The 21,676-nt window shown below is 32.5% G+C and overlaps 3 protein-coding genes across 4 annotated transcripts; all 3 read left to right on the top strand.

Annotated features, from left to right (window-relative positions):
• LOC105834589 lies at positions 1-5,524 on the top strand. 2 transcript variants are annotated; one of them, XM_036291913.1, is made up of 5 exons: positions 1-340; positions 811-1,078; positions 2,687-3,151; positions 3,559-3,604; positions 5,397-5,524. In XM_036291913.1, exons 2-4 carry the CDS (start codon positions 811-813, stop codon positions 3,600-3,602), a joined length of 777 nt encoding a protein of 258 aa, XP_036147806.1. In that variant the 5' UTR covers positions 1-340; the 3' UTR covers positions 3,603-3,604; positions 5,397-5,524. The 2 variants fall into 2 exon arrangements, with proteins under 2 accessions (XP_036147806.1, XP_036147805.1); XM_036291912.1 differs by having other exon boundaries at positions 2-340; positions 3,559-5,512.
• Positions 5,525-7,617: 2,093 nt separating this feature from the next.
• Positions 7,618-13,421, top strand: LOC105830879. The gene is made up of 3 exons (XM_012670539.3): positions 7,618-8,724; positions 9,031-9,476; positions 11,442-13,421. The coding sequence occupies exons 1-3, from the start codon at positions 8,529-8,531 to the stop codon at positions 11,604-11,606; spliced, it is 807 nt and encodes a 268-aa protein (XP_012525993.1). The 5' UTR covers positions 7,618-8,528; the 3' UTR covers positions 11,607-13,421.
• Positions 13,422-13,572: 151 nt separating this feature from the next.
• On the top strand, positions 13,573-20,240 carry LOC105840553 (ras-related protein Rab-8A). Its single transcript, XM_012687511.3, has 5 exons — positions 13,573-14,899; positions 15,939-15,999; positions 16,474-16,612; positions 17,333-17,536; positions 17,959-20,240. The coding sequence occupies exons 1-5, from the start codon at positions 14,776-14,778 to the stop codon at positions 18,055-18,057; spliced, it is 627 nt and encodes a 208-aa protein (XP_012542965.1). The 5' UTR covers positions 13,573-14,775; the 3' UTR covers positions 18,058-20,240.
• The last annotated feature ends 1,436 nt before the right edge of the window (positions 20,241-21,676 follow it).

Below are 21,676 nucleotides of genomic sequence, written 5' to 3'. Positions count from 1 at the left end.
GGCCGCAGTGGCCGCTCTCAGGTTCCTCTCTGCTATAATGGCTGTAAGCCTGTAAGTGATGGACGTCGTTTCTCAGTGAAGTGAAAGTCCGTTCTGAATCCATCTGAATTGTGCCGTAGTGGTCATCAGGTCAGCTTTGGTCTTTAGATTTCATAGCATGCCATTGTTTTCATAGCGAATAATAATTGTAATACGGAATAAATATCGACGCGTGCTATTCATCGTTTTTGTCGTCGTCGACGTCGTCGACGTCGTGTAAGTCGGAGGAACGGCACAGCAAGGAGCGTGCGAGTGATCTTTACTCAGATCAGAAGTACGATTCTGCAATTTATTGTCAAAGGTAATTGTCAAAGGAAACATGTCAAAAGGTCCTGGTCTCTCGCATTAGGGATGCATTCGGGAAGACGCTATTAGCGCTATCAGCATCAGTCTATTCTTGTTCTACTTTTAATGAGTAATGAAGATAGACTGATGCTGATAGCGCTAATAGCGTCTTCTCGAACGCACCCTAGTTATCCTTGTTTGATGACCTCAGAGATGTCATACGTTCAATTAAAAAGATATACAAAGTAGCATTTGCGATTCAGAATACTAGTAAATGAGAACACCTAGTAATAGACGTAAAATTAAGAATGAGACAAAATCACGAAAAGATAGGTTATGATTAAGTTGTCAAACAACTGATAACAGAGAGAGAGATCTTAATTTTTTAATATCTTAAGCTAATTGAATACAGCGATATCATCTGTGCTTATGTCTAACAATATATTATATAAGTTAAGTGTATTTGTCTCTTATTTTGTATCTCAGATGAATAGCCGAGACGAAATTCTATCATCAACTATTCCAAATTCAGTAAGGAGAGTTCCCAGCAACCTGCTTCGACAGCAACGCTCTCAACTTACACAAACTACCAGAGAAAATTTTCGACCTTCGTCTCAATCATTGGGAAGTCCGAGCGGCCGATCAAAAAAAAAACCAACATCGAAAAAATACACTCTTTTCCTATCACAAAAATCAAATGCTGATTATTATCCATCTGTAACCGAATGTATATATTTACAAGAAAATGGTTTCGGTAAACATTATTACACAATATATACTTTTCCGGTAAAGATTTTTTACAAAAGCATGTATAAATGTCAGAGTTGGACAAGTTAATATATTTTTCAAAATAATTAAGTTAAAGTTAATAATTTATAAAATTTATTTAATTACGTTAAAAGTTACATGAACAGAAAACCAACTCAATTAAAAGTTACTTTAAAATAAAAATTAAGTTAAATTAAAAGTTAATTTTGAAAAGCATTACTTATATTAAATTAGAAAGTCGTAATTTTTAAAAATTAGATTACTCAAAACAATTATAATGGATCATCAAATAAATTTAATGTTTTATTTGTTAATTAAGTTTAAAAGGAAACAAAAACAATATTTTGTTTTGTGTTTTTCTTTTATAATTATTATCTTTTATATAGATAATTTTAACAATTTAACTTAAGATAAAAGTTAATAAGTTAAAGTTTATATTCTGAAAACAACTAGTTGAATTAAAAATGAAATCATTTAAAGTCAACTAAGTTAAGTTAAAAGTTATTAATTTTTAACTTTATTATTTAAGTCTTAACATTCTAAATAGTTACTACCCAATTCTAATAAACATATAGAATTATATAAAATTAAATATTAATTATATCCATGCATATTTTTATATTCATATATAATTCTACAGATTTATACATGTTTTTACATGAAAAACTTTTGAAGGGAAAAAATTGCTCATTTATAATCATGACTACGTTTCGATATACACTGCGAGCACTGAAAATCTATAGCTTGCGTTACATATATTATAAATTTTTAGTACTTGCAGTAAATTTCAGAAGCGTGGTCAAAGAGGCGCAAGATTTTTATTCATTTTCCAAAGGAAATTACAAAACTTAGAAATTCAACTCTTTTTTTAATCGTTTTCAGTGTACAATATCAATTTGAAAAAATTACAAAAATATTTTCCACAAACTCCTATTGGCATTTAAAATATTTAGATTTTATAAATTATTTATTCTTAAGTTATTTATTAAATTATGCATTTATTCTTATTTCATTCTTGCGATACTACACTCTTGAAAATATGACTCACATTCGATTCACAACTCCTGGCGTGCAGTTATATTATCACCACTCAGGTTTACAACCAGATTGGACAAAGCCCACACCAGTCTAAACATGTGGAATGTCAATAGGAAGTAAAAAGTGCAAAAAGTTTTTGTAATTTTTCAAATGGTATTGTGTACACTGAAGATGACTCTGAAAGTGTTGAAACGTTTGTAAACTTTGTAATTTCATTAGAAAACTGAATAAAAACTTTGCGCTTCTTTAACCGCGCTTGACTCTCATTTACTCCATTTTATTTTGTGTATAATCATTTATCATTATATTTAATTACATATTGATAATATATGAGCAATTTTTCCCCCCCAAAAAATTTTTCCATATAATTGTATGTATAAATCTATAAAATTATATAGAATTTATATAGAAATATATAATGTATGTACACATGTGATACATAATTTTCCATAATTCTATATATTTATACGTGCTTTTGTATAAAAAAACTTTTTTACTGGGTTTTACAACAAAAAAAGCTTTAATATTATTATTTAAAATTTTTTGTTATTGGCAGGTAAGAAAACAGTGGAATTTAAATTGAATTGGTCGATGACTAGAATCAAAAGATGTATTTGCGAAATGTATCCAAGAGTGCAATTAGAATCGGTTGGCTTTCGTTTCGGCAAAAACACTCAAGACAAGAAGATAATAAAATTAACAGTAAATACAATTGAAGAGTTAATGAAGGAAGTGCCTAGAGGAATGATTATTATTATCCCAAATAGAGATTTGCCTTGTCCTGATCATACAACAGCAAATAATGCAAATGTTGATGAGTCATACAAAAACTCATTGACAGATTTAGGACATAACAGACACAAAAGATCAGCTACTACAAGACGTCCTTTAATCATACGACGATCAGATTCTCGATCACAACCAAGTAACGATGAATCCGATGAGGATGTTTCAAATCAAAGTATTCAGAATCAGGATAGAATTGTTAACAGACAAGCCTCTCAAATTAATGAAAATTCAAGTGGGTTAATTTATTATTTGGCAAAAATAATAAAGCATAGAAATTTTAGCAAATTAAATTGTTATTAAATAAAATAAGAGAAGTAATGCCGTTTCCGATCGAAGCAGAACTTGATGCTTTAAAAATAATGTATATCAATTATTTTAAAGATGCCAACAACCATATCGACACGCAATCTATAATAATTTTAAAAAATATTACAATAATTGATACAAATTATTGTTAGAGTTGCTTCAACCGGAAAATAGTATTATTTATCTTATTTCGTATAATATTCACATTTCGATCCAATATTTAATTAATTTTTATTTTTATTAAATTTTTTTGTTAAAAAATAAAACTTTAATCAAATTTCAAAGACAAAAACTATTGGTATGAAGCTAACAATACTAGTTTTTTTTTTACAGATGAATTTACGATATATGAAATTTGGACAATTACGGATATATAGAAGTAAGTCAAGAACTTAGCAACGAAATGGATATTGAGTACCCAGATCTACCTAATAATGGAGAAATAATTAGTACAGACGTTACAATCAAACGAGAAAATATCGAAGAAATGTTAACATTATATAAAGATGAAACTAGTACAAAAAAGGTCACTTTTAAAGATGAATTAGGGCTAGATTATGGTGGCTTAATGAAGGAATTATTTTCCGAGTTTTTGAAAAAACATGCCCGAATTCTTTAGAGGAGAGAACCGATCAGTCCTTTTCTTATCTTTATCAAAAATAAGGAAGGGTTTAGATGAAAACTTTCTAATTATTGGCAGAATTTTAGCTCATACTATTATGTTAACAAGGTCAATCCCAACGGATATATGTAAATCCATATATTTGAAATTGGGTTCGCTAAATAAAGAAGTGAAACAAATTTTATTGGAAGACTTTTTTTCACTTCTTAAGAGATTAAACCACTCTAGAGCGTCGAAAAGTAACCTAATTTTAAGAATTTTTTCCGGGAAAACAATGACAAAAATGAAAAATATGTTTATGGGTCTTTATTGCCTATACATCGAAGTATGAGAATAAATTTTTATAAGGCAATTAAAAACAAAATGCCAATTGTACAGCTAGTTGATGGCAACGCTCGCCGACACGAAGTGCTCCGCGGCCGGAAAAGTTTCTCCAATTTTGAACTTAGAACAAAAATTAAAAGTTACATATAAAAAGCTCGAGAAAGACGTACGGATTTTTTTTATATCACTTTTTGCAAAAATGATGGACATTTGAAAAAAAAGTCAAATTTTTACCTAAAAAATGGCACTAAATTGTTTATAACTAAAGAAATATGCATCATTAAAAAAATCCGTACGTCTTTCTCTAGATAATGTTGTTTAGAATGTATAGTAAAAATTTCAAGCAAATCGGTAAAGAATTGAGCGAGTTATGTTTCCGGTCGGCTCGAGAAAAGTAGTTTTGAGAAAAACGCGTTTAAAGTTTTACTTATGAGAAAATCATGAAAATTTTTGATATACTTTCAATCTGCGATGCCTGCCCCGTAATTGGCTTTTCAAATTGACATTCTTCTGTTCTTCTTCTTTCTTCTTTTCTGGTCCAAATAATAAAAATTGTAGCGCGTCGCGTCGAGTCTTATACCTGCTCTGAGCGCGCAGCAGGTGACTTTGATCGGGATTAAAATACAGGCACTTAAAAAATTCCCCTCCTTATAAATAATGTTGTATCTTATTTCTAAGACCCCTAGGCACCTTTTAAGCAAAAAAAATTTGTTTCCATTTTTTAAAAATTCTAGAGTGGTTTAACCCCTTAACATCAGTGGAACAACGTTGATATACAAAGCAAATAATTCCTTTGAAAAATTAAATTCGTTTGAAAAAGACATGTTATTAGACCTGTTTGCAGCTTATGGACTTCTAAAGAATCTAAAACTATTGGAAATAAAAGAGCAGCTTAGCATTATAGCGGAAAACATTATGCATAAAAAGTCAACTTTATTTAAAAAATTAAAAATGGAATTCCATTATTTTGCAAGAAATTTTTTACAGACTTGACTAATTTTTAAAATAAATTTTCTATTTGAAAAACAAGTTGCTAATCCAAATAAGGTTGTAACTATTTTGAAGACTGTTCCAGAAGAATTGAATAATGTTCAAACTCGAGTTTTTTACTTTTTTAAAACTTATATAAAAAATTTGACACAAGAAAATCTTTCAAAAATGTTACTATTTATAACTGCATCGCTACACTTGCCTGATAAAATAACTGTGGGCTTTAAAATTTCAGGTTTTCCTACAGCTCATACATGTTCAAATGTCTTGGAATTATCGACAACCTGTTCTTCCTATCAAGAATTAAAAACTTCTCGATTCAATTTTGGAAAATAAAATCTTTTTAGTATACTTATTTGTAAACATGTCTTTTTCATATTAATTTCTTATGTCAACAGAAAACAATTTACTTCATTATAATAAGTACTTTTAAAGTTATAAATTTTAAAGTGATTTATTAATTAATAAGTTTAGTTTTTATATTTATCATAATTTCTTAATATATGCGTCGTAAATTTACATTATTAGCAATAAACTTTTCTAAATTAAATTTGTAAATTAGAAATGTCCATTTGTGTTATAATCATATTTGTAAGAAAAAAAAATATTGGATTTTGTTACTTAAAAATTAGTTGGAAAGAAATAAAACGTATTTTTAATTTAATCATTTATTTTGTTTAAAGTATTTAAATATGTTACTATCTGCACATACTTTGACTTATAATCTAACGAAGCATTATCTAACACATTAGCTATATAATTCATTCGATCTTCGTTGAGTTTTAATTAAACAGTTAAGTTGGAATTGTTTTTATCATTATGGGCAACAACCGCAATGTTAAAATCATCTATATCGAAAGCATCGATAATTCTATTGTACAAGTTAGATTGATTCTGAAAAATTTCACGCGTAGCGGTATGTTCACTATTAGCATTTTTTAGTATGCTAGACAACCAAAATTGCCTAGGAGTTTTATTTTGTTTTGTTCTTAATTTATGGAAATTCCATGCTTGTCAATATATCCAATTTTTTATTTATATATGTCAAATAAACTTGTACTGCAAATATATGTTTTTCATTATTGATATCTAACAAGCTATCCTCTTCCAATGCAAAAAATTCGTTATCAAAAAAATCAACCACTTTTTTAAATACATCTATCCATAATCTCTCTATATGTTTATGCACAGAGCGACCGGTCAAATGGCTTCCTCTGTTTAGCCCACAAATTCGAATTTAAATAAATATATTATACGTGTGTAATATAATTTATATATGGTAAAGAGCAATATATAATTTAAAAAATTATATAAGTTTCTAATCTTTAAATACAGTTGTATGAGCGAACGGAAAGGTATAAGAGCGAAGGAGTGATAACGCAACAATTTTTATATGAAAACAAGCAAAAAAGTAACGAGAGCGAACGAGATAGTTACAAGAGCCAGGAGAGCGAGCGAAACAGTAATAGGAACGAACGAGATGAGAATAACACCATGGAAAGAAGACTCGGGGCTTACGCGGCCCAAGCTCGAGCCAGCTCGAGCTTTTCTTTCCTCTTTGTATTATTTATGAAGACTAGGGACGGGATTCATAGACCGATCTTAAGCTCAAGCATTGTCTTAAGTCTAGCTTCGAGCCGACTTGAGACTTACTTAACCAATGAAATAACAGCATTGACGTCTCAAGATCGTGCTTAAGCTGGAACTTGAATTAGATTCGACTATGAATTCCGGCCTAGAACCAGGAGACCGATCTCCGTGATTTTGACGTTTTGAGTAAGGCGAAAATCTGTTAGAAATGTAGTACCAAATGGTGGCGCTGACGATGCTGATACACCGGGATTACACCGGAATATTGGTATAAGAAAACTGGGATAAGTACTCTAAAATGTAAAATTGCTAAGATTTTTATTATAAATTTGTATTTATTGTCAAATATTTGAGTTCTTACAATTATTCGTCGTTATATTTTATATTTTTCCGGTAAATCATTGTCGCCAGCACTATCATTTGGTACTACATTTCTAACAGATTTTTGCCTCACTTTTGGAGGCAAAATCAGGCTTAGTTCGGTCTCCTGGTTCTAGTCTTCGGGTGCTTTCCATTTAGTAACACAAGTCGACACAAGCATCGTTCTATCTTTTTTTTATGTTCAATGAGTAACAAAGATAGAATGACACTTGTGTCGACTTGTGTCATTAAATGGAAAGCACCCTTCATAAGCTTCTCGATCACTTTGGCCAGTATTCATAGTCGGATCTTATATTTAAGATCATCTTAAGTACTGTCTTAAGATGCCATCAGCCAATCACAGAGCTGTATTAGCATCTTAAGATATTGCTTGAGACGATCTTGAAATAAGATTCGACTATGAATACCAGCCTTTGAGTATATATATATATATACTCAAAGGCTTCTCACTCTGGTATAGCTGTCGCTTCGTGCACATAGCACGAAACGCAACCAAAAAATTATGGACATAGCACGGAACACAACCGAGAAATTGTGGACATTGCCTGAAAAAATGGACATTCGCTAGGTAGTTCATGTCCAATTTCTCAGGAGGCGTTTTATAGCTGAGGATCACCGGGATCACCCAAAAGCGGGCCGTAACACCTCTCACTCTCATCTCTCATCTTGCATGCACGTGAAATCGTCGGATTCGTTGACATGTGAACTCAAAACGAAGTTATCCGCTCGGGGAGCACCGTCAGCTTCTGTGCAGCCTGCTACGACCTAAATAAACATATTTTCGCCATGACGTAATAGCTAAAAAATCCGGACGAGGAATCTTCAATGCCAATTTGTACCGTGTGATATTCACGACAACGATGCGCATTGTGTGAAATAAACACGTGTGTTGCAATAAACGTTGAACAGTTTTTTTATTTTCATTTTTATTTATTAACCCGCTGTTTTATAGTCGAGGACTCGTTACATATAGAGAGTTAAGCTATTACTTTATGTTGTGGAATTCGTTTATTTGTTTCACTGTACATTAATTTTGAAATAAAAAAAAACATCCAGAAATGTCAAGACGCAGGAGTTTTCGTGAGATGCACAGACAGTTTACAATAGATTTTGTTTATTTAAAGTGAAGACGATAATGGCATTTCTAAAATAAAAGTCAGATTTATTTATAAAATAATAAACTATAGCTAAATATTTCCACGAATATGTTTTTACGTTATTTTTGGTTATGTAAGCAAAGTGACCACAAGTGCCAATGCACAACGCTAGGTATCATTTTTATCTACGATATGATAACAGCATATGTGATAAAGGAAATCTTTCCAATTTATGAAATGCAAAAAAATTCCAAATTGCCAAAATCTGTTTACTCGTAATACATCACAAATCGGAACAAATGGGTCTACTAAAGATGCTGAAGCGTGTTCTGTGCAAAAACATCGCAACAAGCGGCGCGAGATTTGTGGGCATCATAGGACCCTTAACAATTCCACCGTTACAGATTGTAACTTTATATTACTTCTGGCAGGATTATGCAAGGGTTGTGGATAAACGGTACTGCTCCTGCTCGTGCTGGGACACTGTCTTTAAAGGTAAAAAGATTAACAAAGTTTTACAAACATCTCTATAGGAAAAGAAGCTTTGCTGAAGTACCTACACTAAGATATAGACACAGATTTGAAAGTAATTTTGTTGGATTATCAAAATATGTAAAACACTGAAGCTTTTTACTCACCATGCTTGAACATTTTTCATAATTATTTTGCTACCTAACAAAATTAATTTTATATCTGTATCTAGCTATATTTTTAGATACTTTGGTAAAATCAGTTTTCATGTTTAAATGCTGCTAATTGACAATTGCATATCTAGCCATATAAATTGAAATCTTTTTACAGGCTCTTATGAATCTGGTATAGCTCCCTACAAACACATGTATTTTAATGCCACTACAAACATGTTGAAAATATGGATGCTTATTGTCGTTGGCGTGATTGTGTTTTACGAGACAATGAAGTACCTGGCAAGGTTGGCATTCAAGCAGAGACTCAGACAGTCCATGATGCTCCTCTTCTCTACTGCTCTGTTCTCGCATTATTACGCGTGGTGGGTCTACATTAATTACTTGAATGATGACTTTTACTCCCAGTGGTATCATCAGTTGTTCTTTACCATCACTGAGCTGATATCCACTGCCTGGGTAGTCCACCTCGCGGACAAGAAGAATCCTATAACTCACAAAAAAGCTTTTGGCATTGCTGCGATAGCTCTTCTGCATATCGTGGCTGGCGGGTGGGATCAGTTCTTTGCGAATGTTGTTAGAGGAGAGGGTCGAGCACACCAGGTAAGAATTCAAGCTGAGAAAAGTTATTGATCTAAATTTTACAACTTGATTAAACTTCTTTAATTCAAGTATTTATGTATTTAAATCAAATGTACACAAAGACAATTTTTTTCTTGGAATTTACCCTCAAGATTATAGTAATTGTGGAACAACATGGAGTTTGAAAAATTTTACTACGTTAGTAAAATTTAGTAAAGTAATTGGTATAATGGACCAATTTTAGCCTCTACAGTAACAAGTAAAATTGGTGTACTTTTTTGTAGTTTTTGAGCTACTAAATCTATTTCTGATTTTTAAAAAATTTTAATTCATCGAAAAAGTAATAAAATAAATATTTTCGACAAATGTGAAAGATATTGCTCATTCGTTCTGCAGTACATTTTAATACTAAATAATAATTTTTCTGTGAATTTAACGTTTTTAACTCATATGAATCGTGCAGCAACACTTCTCAGTCCTGAAACACAGTTGCTAGCTAGATATTGATGCTCAAAGGCATCTACAAGATCCTTTTACCCTCCTCCCCAAAAAACTAAATAATTTATTGCAAAAAATAATATCTTAGTCAGGAGTATTATTTTGAGTACCAATATCTGGCTAGTAATTGCGTTTCAAAACTGACAAAAATGTGCGCGCAATTATGAGTTAGAAATATTAAATATATAAATTGACAGGAAAATTATTATTTTGCACTAAGACCCGTTGCAGATGAACAGGCAATATTATCTTTATTAGAAAAGTATTAAAACACATCAGCATATAAAACTATTAAACATATAAGAAGATAAGGTAAAGATGATATGTTAAAGAAAGAATAAAATTATAGTAACATAAGTAATATTAAAAATGGATTGATATGTGAATAAGACAAATTAATAAATGAAGACCTTATTTAATCTTGCAGATCTTAATGTAAAAAGAAATTTATTATGCAAATCTTACAATTTTTATACTATATATAAAGTATTAAAATAAAATATAAAATACTTTAGGGAAAAAGTCCTTAAAAGAAATAATGAATGCTCTTGCCGTAGTTGAAATTTAAAATAGTTTTCATCAATTTAATATCTTTCAATTTCTACATTATTAATAGCTTTTAAAAATTTTTTATCATGCAGAACATGAACTTATTAGAGATGAGAACACTAACATATTTTACTAATAAAAAATAATATGTTCATAAAACTCAATAATAATAATTTATGAATAATTTATGAAAACTACATGTTTAATAGTATTATATCGTCTCAAGACTTTGCGTTCAAAACATCTCAAAGTTGTTTTATTCCTTTTTGAATAGCCTTACACTAATTTTAATATGTTTCCAATAAACTAAAATTTGCTTAAATTAAAAAATTGAAAAATAATTTTTTAATGTAAATTTTTTTTTAATTTACAATCTAAACTAATAGTAATGCATATACTTCTATTATTAAAAAGATTTTCAAATTTATAAAAGCAATAATATGAATTCTTATAACGAAAACTATTAATCAATAAAACAGACCTGTCTCTCCAGTATCTTTTTAAAAACTATAAAAAATAATTTTAATTGCCACTTGAGAGAAAGAGAGAGAGAGAGAGAGACAGAGAGCAAAAAGTAAAATTATTTTTCTCGTTCTTTTAGTAAAATTTAATCCTAAACTTTTATATTATATTATAATAATATTATAATCTATTTATATATCATGAAAAAATATATTTATAAATAATAAAAATTTTTATAATTTAATGAAGTTATACTTATTTTTTACTAAAAATATAATAAAATTCTTTAAAGTCTGTGTTGTCCATGATTACCATGATTTTAAAAAGATAAATTCTAAGAGAAAATTCTCCATGCACAAATACTTCTTAAAGAAATACAATTAAATTGAAAAATTAAATCAGTTTAATGACCTTTTTGGTAATGCATGAATAACAGTGAAAAAAACATTTTGTAACTTGTTTTTAATTTGCACGAAGGTCATACGTGATCTGGGTTTCATGATACCGGATGTTCTCCACCTCGTCGTTCCATTATTACTAATTAAATGGGAGAGTATTTACAATATCCATCTGCCTAACTCGTTAGTGTATATGTCAAGCATCGTGATGATTGGATTATGCATTTGGTCATTTTTATTGTAACATTACATCATGGAAAGCAACATATTGTACAGAATGGGCGATTCGATTCTATTCTTCCTTGGACGAGAAGAGCCTTCGTTAATTTAATTCTTCCTAAAAGCGGAAAAAATCCGCGATGCAAAAAATTCGGTCTAACACCAACGCCAAACGTTTATTAGTTCTTGTGACAGATCGATTATTACCGCGGAAACATGATATGAATTTTCATATCGTATAAGATGTCCCGTGATGGCACTACCGTTAACAAATGTGTTCATTTTCGAACATAATTCGACTGAACTTGAGTTGTATATATACTTCAGATAGCCTACATATTTTTTTTAGGTTTTAAGCTACCGTCCTTTATTACGTACTTTATTATTTATGTAAACTAAAATCTATTATTTATGAAAGATTATATTTTTATTGTATTTATAATTTTATATCATGATGTGAGATTTAAATTTCAAATCTTTATACAAGACTTACTAAGGATAGAAATTGTATTAACTTGAAGACTTTGTTAATGTTAAAACTTGAACCTTCGGCACATTTTTCATGCCTGATTGCATACAAGGCGTCTTGCTACGTATCCTCATTGGCTTACGATTGGTGACATAATCATCCGAGCCAATCAGGATACATATTAAGATGCCTCGTATGCGATCTAGCATGAAAAATCGTATCGTGTGCCGAAGGCTTTAATTAGGACATGTTATATAGACTGCGAACGATAGCATCTACAGTATTACTCTAAGTAAATTAAGTATTACATTAATTAAGAACATATCATGTAGATAGCCTACATAAAATGTTATCGCGACAGGTAAGATTGTACAACTTACAGGCAATGCTAACCAAAAATAGTATCCTAACTTCTTATACAGGTTACAATGCTTAAAGTGCCTACACATAATATATTATTTATATGATTATTGTTAACTAAGGCGATAAGCAATTGCGAACAAAAACAATTTTCATATATTTTAATGTCAAACAAAGAGATTGTTATTTCGAAAATACTAATTTAAGAATACAAAGAAAATTCTCAAACACGTTAATAATAACATCGATTTGCTAGTTTTTAATGTTGTATACAAGACACTAAAACGTTGATCTCTTACTTCTAATCTGGTAATTGGAAGTTCATTTATTTCAACTAATGAAACATCTGATGGTTAACATTTGCAATATTATCTGTGCAACAGAGGTACATATCCTGGTAGATAATGTAGCCTCATTAACGAAACATACATCACCAAAGTATCAAAACTAATTTTATCATTGTTATATATCTCTATACATATATTTATTGTAGGATATATACGTTGCGGTAAAGCCATTTTCAAAAAGTACTTGAGTAGTTACAAGCATCATTATCTGATTCTTAGGGATTCCCTGGTGAAAAAAATTTACATAATATTTCACATTATTCCAAGAACTTTTCATATTTCAGGTTTCTGAAAAAATACCTTAAACTTTTTTTCAGATTTTGTAAGTTTTCTTGGAAAAAATTGTAAACGTAATAGAAATTCTGAAAAATTCTAAAACAAATTTTCACCGGGGATATATTATAAACATAATTGTAGCAATTCTTGAGAAAAGGAAATAGATATTTCATCACGTAAACAAACTAGCGTATTGCGATATGTAGAGTAAATAGAGCGGTCAAACGTTCATAAATTTTCGAATTTAATTCTTATAATATTTTGTTATCAAACGGAGCGAAGTAATAGGTACGCATATTGTCGATACGATTATACATAGTCTGACGATTTCAGTCAGAAAGCTGTCTTGATTGGTAATGCAATTGAAATAAAACGGCCTAATTTCCAATAATTGCTTAATCATTCTCGATATCCCTATTACATCTCTATACACGCAGATCCTTCATGCGGATCGTCGAATCTTCGCGTCAGCGGATCGAATTATTCCGCAAGACGCGCAAAGTTTTATTATACTATTTACTTTTTATTATATCCCATTTTACTGTGCTTATTACATAATATGTGTGAGGAAGAGACTCGGGCGAGAATAAGAGAGAAAAATAGAAAACGTCTTGCATTCTCTAGTATGTCGCATGTATTATAAGTACATGCGGCCGTAGTGTTGCATATTGCTCCCGGTAGACACCGTCGTCGTTCCGTCAATCGGCCTTATCCTCGACACGCAGCAGACACTCGCGTGTCTGTTACATCCACAGACTTCTATAATATACTAGACTGCTAGGCTCGTTATATATTCTCCATTTAGTGTGTACCCGAAAAGTATGTACAAATAGGAGCTCATAGGCGGCAGACTGAATTACCGATTGGAATGTGGCTAATATTTTATAGTCCTACGACTATGGATTACTAGAGGAGTGAGTGAGATGTATGATACAATATATACATATATTATGTGATTATGAGAGCGTTCTCCTTGGACGCTTATGCGTACTTATGCGTTAAACGTATCATTCTTTTGCTCTTGTAATATAAAAGAAAAAGATAAAATGACAATAACCAAGGTATGTGATAAAAGGCTGCCCAAATATATATAAGAAAGCGGTATACATTTCTTTTCGTTTAAGTATTAAAACTAGAGGACAAATAATATAACCTCATTTTAAGAGCATTTTTGTATAAAATAACCTAATATTAATGATATTTATTAGTATTATTAAGTATCATTTTTTAAATATATATATATATATATATAAACATTTTAAAAATGTCAACAAATTACTCGTAGCAACTATATGTGACATTTATTGGCATATATATATATATGTACATATACATTCCACTTGACGAACAATGTACAACATACATAGTAGATGACACATTCCGATCGGTTATTCAGTCATGTACAACATGTACATGATATACTGGTACGCCTAGGGAATCAAGGTTAGCAGTCTAGTATATTATAGAAGTCTGTGGTTACATCACATACACATCTCCGCGGTATACGCTAGCTCTTTTAGCATCTAAAAGCCGCGCATGAGCGACGAAAAGTCAAAGACTATTGTGAGGACACCTTCAACCCTGTGTCGTACATGAGGGTCTAAAGCGCAAGCCTCGAATCGATCTTCCACCCCCGCAGCACCCCTCCTCCCCCGGGAGGCGTCCGCGAAGAACAACCCCCGGCCGACGACTCTGTTGTCGACCCAACAACAGTTCAAAACCGCCCGAGACCCACGACAAACATGGCGTTGGATTTCGCAGCCACGTACAAGGTCCTGGTGCTGGGCGACTCGAACGTCGGCAAGACTTGTATCGTGCATCGCTACTGCGACGAACGGTACTACGACACTTACATCTCGACGATAGGTGAGGAGACACGCGTATGCGTACGATCGTAATGAAAATATAACGCCGGGTTTCCCCCGTTTCACCCGCGTCGGTGAGTCATTTCAGCGACTTGTTGTTGGTTGATCGTTGACGTGACGTGTCTTGGCGCCAGTTGCGACTGGTTTACGACAGCTCATCTTCCCTGGTGACAATAAAGTCACGCGTCTTAATTTTACTTTAGATATACCACGAACGCTATATCTGCAGTTGACACAGGTAGTCGTTAATTAATTCTCGATTGTTATCGGGTCATGTCTTTGTCTTGAATAAAGATTTCTTACGTACTGTGTATCGGAAAGAAAGTAATTTTCAGCTCGATTTATTTTTATAACACGGTTTTAATTTTATAACGTGCGTTTAATTAACGCATTATCCTCATTTTCTCTGTTTCCTGTAAAATAATGAGAAACAAAACCGACTTTGTACCTTAAATTCAATATTGTTTATACATTAGTCGAAAATAAATAATGTAACAATCTATTCGCTAAATTTAGTTAAATGTGAATCGATGGCGAATGTGACTTACTTACATATTCCATAAAATGTACATTGAGTCAGCATCGATCAGCTGATTATCCGGTTGTTTCCGTCTCGACTTGGAAATTTAATTTAAATTTCCATAGCGAATTATTTGTTGCAATGTCCTAACAAATTGTAATCTTGTAATTATAAAAAATGCTTTAAAGTTGTATGCTCTCCTTATACATGAAATTATTCTATAGTCGTGTCTGTTCCGCGTTTGTTCCGCGTTTTCCATTACAACATGTAATTCAGTTCCCATATACGCAAGGTTTTAATCATCCTATGCACGCGAGGAATGTATGAAATTCTGGTATATAAACTGTTGCAATGGCCATCTAATTAATGATAGTTATCTAATTGTTTTATGCTACAAACATAATTGAAATATATCTCGAGTTTTGATTTTCTTTGAACATTGGAATTTTTTCAAATGTCTAAATATCCCAACAATATTTGCACGCGATGAAAGATGTAAAAGACGGATGTGTCTGCACAGGTATTGATTTCAAACAGAAGATCATTAACTTGGACGGAACGCCGATTAAATTGCAAATCTGGTAAGTATTAATTAGTCCTCTCTGCCGCGAGTTCTTACATTTAAAGAAGAAATATTTAAAGATGTGAGAATGTTTTGTTTCCTTGTTTTTTAAATACTAAAAAATGTTTTATTTTAAACAATGCTTTAGGCTTAAAACTGAATATTAAAACTAAAATTTTTAACAGTTGTAAACGTTGTTTTAAATCTAAACATTTAAAACTAAAACATTTTTAAATAGATATTTAAGAAATATTAAATAAAACATTTAATATTTTAAAAATTGAATATTTCATTTTTATTGTAATTGTTTTTATTGGAAATCCTCAAGTAACATTTGAAAATCAAATAAAGAACCCAGAGTTTTTTTTTTAGAAGGCTTTATTTTTAATTTTCTCGAGTTTTCGCAATCTGCTTGTAAAGTGACAAGTGTCGTGTATATAAACGAGATAAGAAAAATGGCAGAAAAGATTTGTAAATGCATCTTCTTTAAAAGGGATACCGCCGGCCAGGAAAGATTTCGAACTTTAACGACGGCATACTATCGTGGTGCCATGGGAATCCTTTTGATGTACGACGTTACTAGTTTGGAGAGTTTCAACCATCTGTCGTATTGGCTACGAAATATCCAAGAAGTAAGATTAAAACCGATTTTAAAAATAGAACATTGCGAACGAAAATAAACCTGCGCTTTTTTACTTTCAAAGTGACCGCGTTTAAAAAACGGACCTTAAAAAGCCCAGAAAAAATGGAATTTAAAGTACTATGAGATCGCTTGAATAAAATCACGACTCAAAAACTTCAAATGAAAAAAGTGTGAGAAACGTTGATAAAGATTGATAAAGTTTGAGGATTATACAAGTTACACGTACAGCGGCCAATTAAGCGCGTTAAGTCTAGAGTTTAATGAATTAAGGGGATGTGGCGTGTCGGAATTACCGACAGTGCAGGTTCTAATTTTTTTCAGAATCCGTTGTACAAAATTAAAAATTCTTTTACACATTTAAATTACACATAAAGATAAATATCAGGATATTCAACTTAAGCTTAAGAAATTAAAGGAAAAAAAAGTAAAAGAAACAAAAGAAATTAAAGAATTACTGACATATTATTTATAATGTTAGGACTTTTTATTCCATATATTTAGCCAATTTGAAAAAAATTTGAACCATAGTGTATAATATATCGATAATTCTGTCACAGTAGCCTTTTTTTTTAAGCTACTAGATTCATAAAGAAATTTATTTCACGAGGGAAGGTTTCCGTGATCGATTCGTAGTCATCTGCATGCAACAGAATTGTCGTATTCGAGATTTGCGATTCATAATCATGCTATTCTATCATTTACATCACAGAACGCGTCACCGGACGTGGTAAAAGTTTTGGCGGCGAATAAATGCGACGCGACCGCGCAGCGCGCAGTGGAGGCCGAGAGAGGTCAAAAGATCGCCGAAAATTTCGATATGCCTTTCTTCGAGGTGTCATGCAAGGAAAATATCAACATCGAGGAGGCCTTCCTCACTTTAGCCAGAAGAATACGGGAACAACGGGGCCGCCGGGTAAGACTCGTTTGCGTTAATCTCTACTTGTTTCTGCTACGGAATCGTCTCCCTAATATTTTCGTGCGATTAAAAAGCCACACCTTTAAATTGCATATTGGATAAAGAAAGTTAACCGTTTCTACTTTTTTAAATGATATCCTACTTCTTGCAAAAGGGAGGATTCTAAAAATTCTAAAATTCCCTATGCTTGGTAAATTCTTTGGTTCTTCATCGCTTTCTTTATTTCCATAATTTAGTCTTCTTTTAGCGCAAAAGAAAACTGAAATTGCTCTTGGCACTTCTAGCGTTAAACTTTTCGTCAAGTTTCCATAACGATAGGAATTTTAAAGAGAAACGCTTTTTCCTTCCGCTCTCATTCTTTGACTATAAACTCAACGGAACCGAATCTTCTCAAACGCGATGAACAATTGCCATTGCAGGCTAGCCTGTTTGAAGCTTCCGAGAGAGAAGGCGCGGACAGTATAATTAAGGCGCAGTCACCGTCTCAGCAAGGTGATGCTTGGAGATGCAGCTGTTAGTTCGGTGGATGGACCATCGGAGTAGGATCTATCCTATCGATTGGAAGTTTCGACGTCAGTCGAGAATTAAATCCAGGATTCGCCCAAAGGATATCGTCTGTTCATCACGCACGAGGAGAGGAGAGAGTTTCGACCGTTTCTACACCTGTAGTACATACGCAACGCGATCGCGAGTCAATCGTCGAACGGAGAACGATGCCTGAACGACGACGCTAGGTGTTCACGTATCACCCGGCGAGGATGGCCCGGGCAAGTATTCACGATACCACCACACCATCCGCAATAATTGCAACGGATATATTATCTCATGAATCCTGCACTCTATTACGCGCGAGCCTGAGTGACGACAGCGTAACGCGATGACGAAAGCGTGAGAAAACGAATACGCCAATCCCAAATTGTCGTCGCAGCCACAATAAACACCATAGGAAAGGTTTTGTCGGCGAGGAGCTATCGCTCTGAATAAAACACACGCACACGCACACATTCCCAGTGAGAAATAGTACATCGAATAGACATCATTTCGACGTCGAATTGATGTCGAATTCATTATCGTTTCTCGCTGGGATTACGATTAGAGGCCCGAGCTATGCTCGAGGTTGTCGCAAGTTTTTATCTATGATACGCGATTACACGTCGTATATGTCTATTTATAAACGTGACACGGCTCGCGTTTTTTTTTTTTGGCGCGCGCGAATGTAGAGACTTCGACAGAACTCTCTCGCTACGAGGTAATCGGAATGCCTGAGAACGCATCATCGAGAGACGCGTCGACAATTGATCTGATTAATCGTAGTAGGCCGGTTTTCACGAACGTCGGTTAGCTCTTCCGAGTATCCGATCGTCTTTATTCCGCGCGAGTTTGTAAATCCAAAGGTTTTTAACGAATTAGCTGGGAGGGAGAGAGAGAGAGGGAGAGAGAGAGAGAGAGAGAGAGAGAGAGAGAGAGAGAGAGAGAGAGAGAGAGAAGACTACAACTGACAGAGAAAGAGAAAGTTATGTGACAAAGATTTCGACGAGAGGCTCGCAAGATGCGTATTGGCTGCGAGCAATTTTCGGAGAATTTCGCGTTAACAATTCGTGTTAGACTTTCGCGGATCAGATACATTCATTGCGGTATATCATAAGCAGTTTAAGAGTTTAATTAGATTCGCTTGGTAAGGCCTAACTAAAAGGAAACATCCTCTCGATCTGCTATTAAGGTGACACACTTTCGCAGTAATCGACGTATTTACTATTCTAGTATGTCTATACAAGGAAGACATCATTAAGCGCATTGTGATTACCGTCTAAGAAACGATACTACTATGTAAGATTTGCGATTAGTACCGATGTCTCTCAACGACGAGGACCCGGGTTCTTCCTTTAACGAAGAGCCTGCGCGATTACTCGTCGAGATATATTTGATGCACAGATGCCAAAGTTTGCGTAAAACTATTCTCCTTTGATATCGAGTATTCGAACCAAACACCGACAACCAGATTACGAAGAATAGCATTCATTTTACTATCAAAGCGCGAAGAATTTTCTAATAAATACGTGACTTCGGAATTTAAAGGAATTTAACAAATTGGACGTAGTTAGCATAAATTCAATCTTGATTTAATTTTATAGCTACAAAAATGTTTCATGCTGAAAATAGCTGATAAACTGAATGTAAGAGGGACGATTGGTGAAAGAAATACTCAATAGTCTGGAGTAAAAAGTTCCGCTTAACCAAATATACCGAGGAGATCGCAATTTATTGCACCGCCGCACGCGAGATTTTCTTTAAAAGACGTAATATTGACTGTTTTCTATATACAACACTCATGTCGAACAAAAACTTTCCTTCTGCCTCGGCAGAGTAGTGTAGCGTAAGACTAAAGTAAATTTGTTTCTAAGGAAAGAATAACTGATATTCATGTGTTCATAAAAAAAAAGATATTCTCAGAGTCTGAAGTGAAGTTTCGAAATGAGGCCGAATCGATACGGCTGGCGCTTGACATCTGTATATCAAACCTTTTATATATCGGTGCACACACGTGATAATCCACGCTTAATTAATGCGCTTTGATAATCGTGATGAAACATTTTCGATGATTCCTGTTATATTCGACGAACGGAACATTTTCGTGGTAATGCGAAAAGCACATTCTACTGCAGAATGTCATAGCACCAATTTCGCATTGAAAAAAAAAAAATAGAGCACTTAACAGTCGCATGAAAAAGAAAGGATAATACTGTCCTTGCATTTTTCACGGGCCATATTTGCGGTTAGAGGAAAATTTAATAGCCGCAAGAGATTATGGCAGCTGCCATGTAACGCATTACGATATATACACATTTTAACATAGCGTAGCGTAAATAATTTGATTAATCTTAAAATTTGATAATTAAAGAAGATTAAAAACTTATATCATTTAATTAATCTTTCGGCAATCTGCTTGTTGTCCAATCTAAATTTTTGTACTATTTTAGCTTTAAAAAGAATTGCAAAAAATTCAGAATTACTTTTTAATACTTCTACTACATTACTGAACGGTTGTTTAACTCAAATATTAAACCTCGGTTTTTATATCGACATTTCAGTCAATACATTTATCTGGATGGCAAATTTATTGGTTGCGCCATAATATGAGATTGGAAAATAAATTGGATTAGAGAATTTGCATAAAATATAATAATTTCAAAGTATATTATGTATATACAAAGACATATAAATTATAAATTACGTGTAACGATTTTAACGCGCAACAAGAAAGTTTATTATAAAAATTGTATTCCTTGAGATTTGATTAAACTTTCAATTTTATTAAATTAGTTTCACGTTACGCAAAATATATCTTTCCTATTGTGTTTAAGGGTGTATCGGACATACAATCTTAGACAAAAGTGCATGAAATTTGAAATACTTAAATATCTACTAACGCATAGTAAATCTAGATGTAAGAAACTTGAACGATAGTTGGAGTCTTATTTTTACTCTTACAAAGGTATTTTTCACGTATTTGCGATTTTTTTCACTTATGAGTTTAAACTTTTGAACAGTGAAAATGCACAATTATCTCAAGTTATATTTTATTTCTTTAAAACGGTGTAGTGAAGACAATTGAAACTTGGCAGATATTTTCATCTATTCATATACTAGATGTACAAAAAAATTCAAAACACTGGTACTATATCTTCTATATTTTTTAGCTGTTTCATCCGTCAAGATCGTCTTTTTCCATAAGATAGAAAAGGATACCATGTAAAATCAGTGAAAATTAAAATAGTTATAATTCAGCAACCGTTTAGTGGATGCGTTTTTAATTTTTTGCAGTACATTAGGGAAACTAAAAGAACAATTTCACAAATTTTTAGCAACTTTGTACCATTTTGAACTTCAGTCCGATACATCCTTAAATAAGAATTATTCGTATTTACTATATCGGTAATCACATTACAATTAACAAAATGTATAATTAACGGCCTTTTCGTAAAACCATTTTCACTTTGTTTGTATTTCTTGTTTACGCTGGCAGAAACATAAAAGCCTTTATTGTGCCTGTCAATGATAAGAAAGAAAATAAAGAAAGGGAAAGATAAATAAGAGATACGTTGCGCGAGATATCGTAACGCTTTGTGATCGATCCGA

This window comes from Monomorium pharaonis, chromosome 9, assembly GCF_013373865.1.
Source record: "Monomorium pharaonis isolate MP-MQ-018 chromosome 9, ASM1337386v2, whole genome shotgun sequence".
Taxonomy (NCBI): Eukaryota; Metazoa; Arthropoda; class Insecta; order Hymenoptera; family Formicidae; genus Monomorium; species Monomorium pharaonis.
This window is presented reverse-complemented; position numbering and strand designations above follow the sequence as displayed.

Excerpts from the sequence above, each read along its gene's own strand:
- LOC105834589 (XM_036291913.1), top strand. The coding sequence starts at position 811 with ATGAATAGCCGAGACGAAATTCTATCATCAACTATTCCAAATTCAGTA. Across the intron at positions 1,079-2,686 it reads TTTACAAGAAAATGGTTTCG|GTAAGAAAACAGTGGAATTT; the intron begins GTAAACATTATT and ends TGTTATTGGCAG. Across the intron at positions 3,152-3,558 it reads TCAAATTAATGAAAATTCAA|ATGAATTTACGATATATGAA; the intron begins GTGGGTTAATTT and ends TTTTTTTTACAG.
- LOC105830879 (XM_012670539.3), top strand. The coding sequence starts at position 8,529 with ATGGGTCTACTAAAGATGCTGAAGCGTGTTCTGTGCAAAAACATCGCA. Across the intron at positions 8,725-9,030 it reads CTGGGACACTGTCTTTAAAG|GCTCTTATGAATCTGGTATA; the intron begins GTAAAAAGATTA and ends ATCTTTTTACAG. Across the intron at positions 9,477-11,441 it reads GAGAGGGTCGAGCACACCAG|GTCATACGTGATCTGGGTTT; the intron begins GTAAGAATTCAA and ends ATTTGCACGAAG.
- LOC105840553 (XM_012687511.3), top strand. The coding sequence starts at position 14,776 with ATGGCGTTGGATTTCGCAGCCACGTACAAGGTCCTGGTGCTGGGCGAC. Across the intron at positions 14,900-15,938 it reads CACTTACATCTCGACGATAG|GTATTGATTTCAAACAGAAG; the intron begins GTGAGGAGACAC and ends GTGTCTGCACAG. Across the intron at positions 17,537-17,958 it reads GGGAACAACGGGGCCGCCGG|GCTAGCCTGTTTGAAGCTTC; the intron begins GTAAGACTCGTT and ends TTGCCATTGCAG.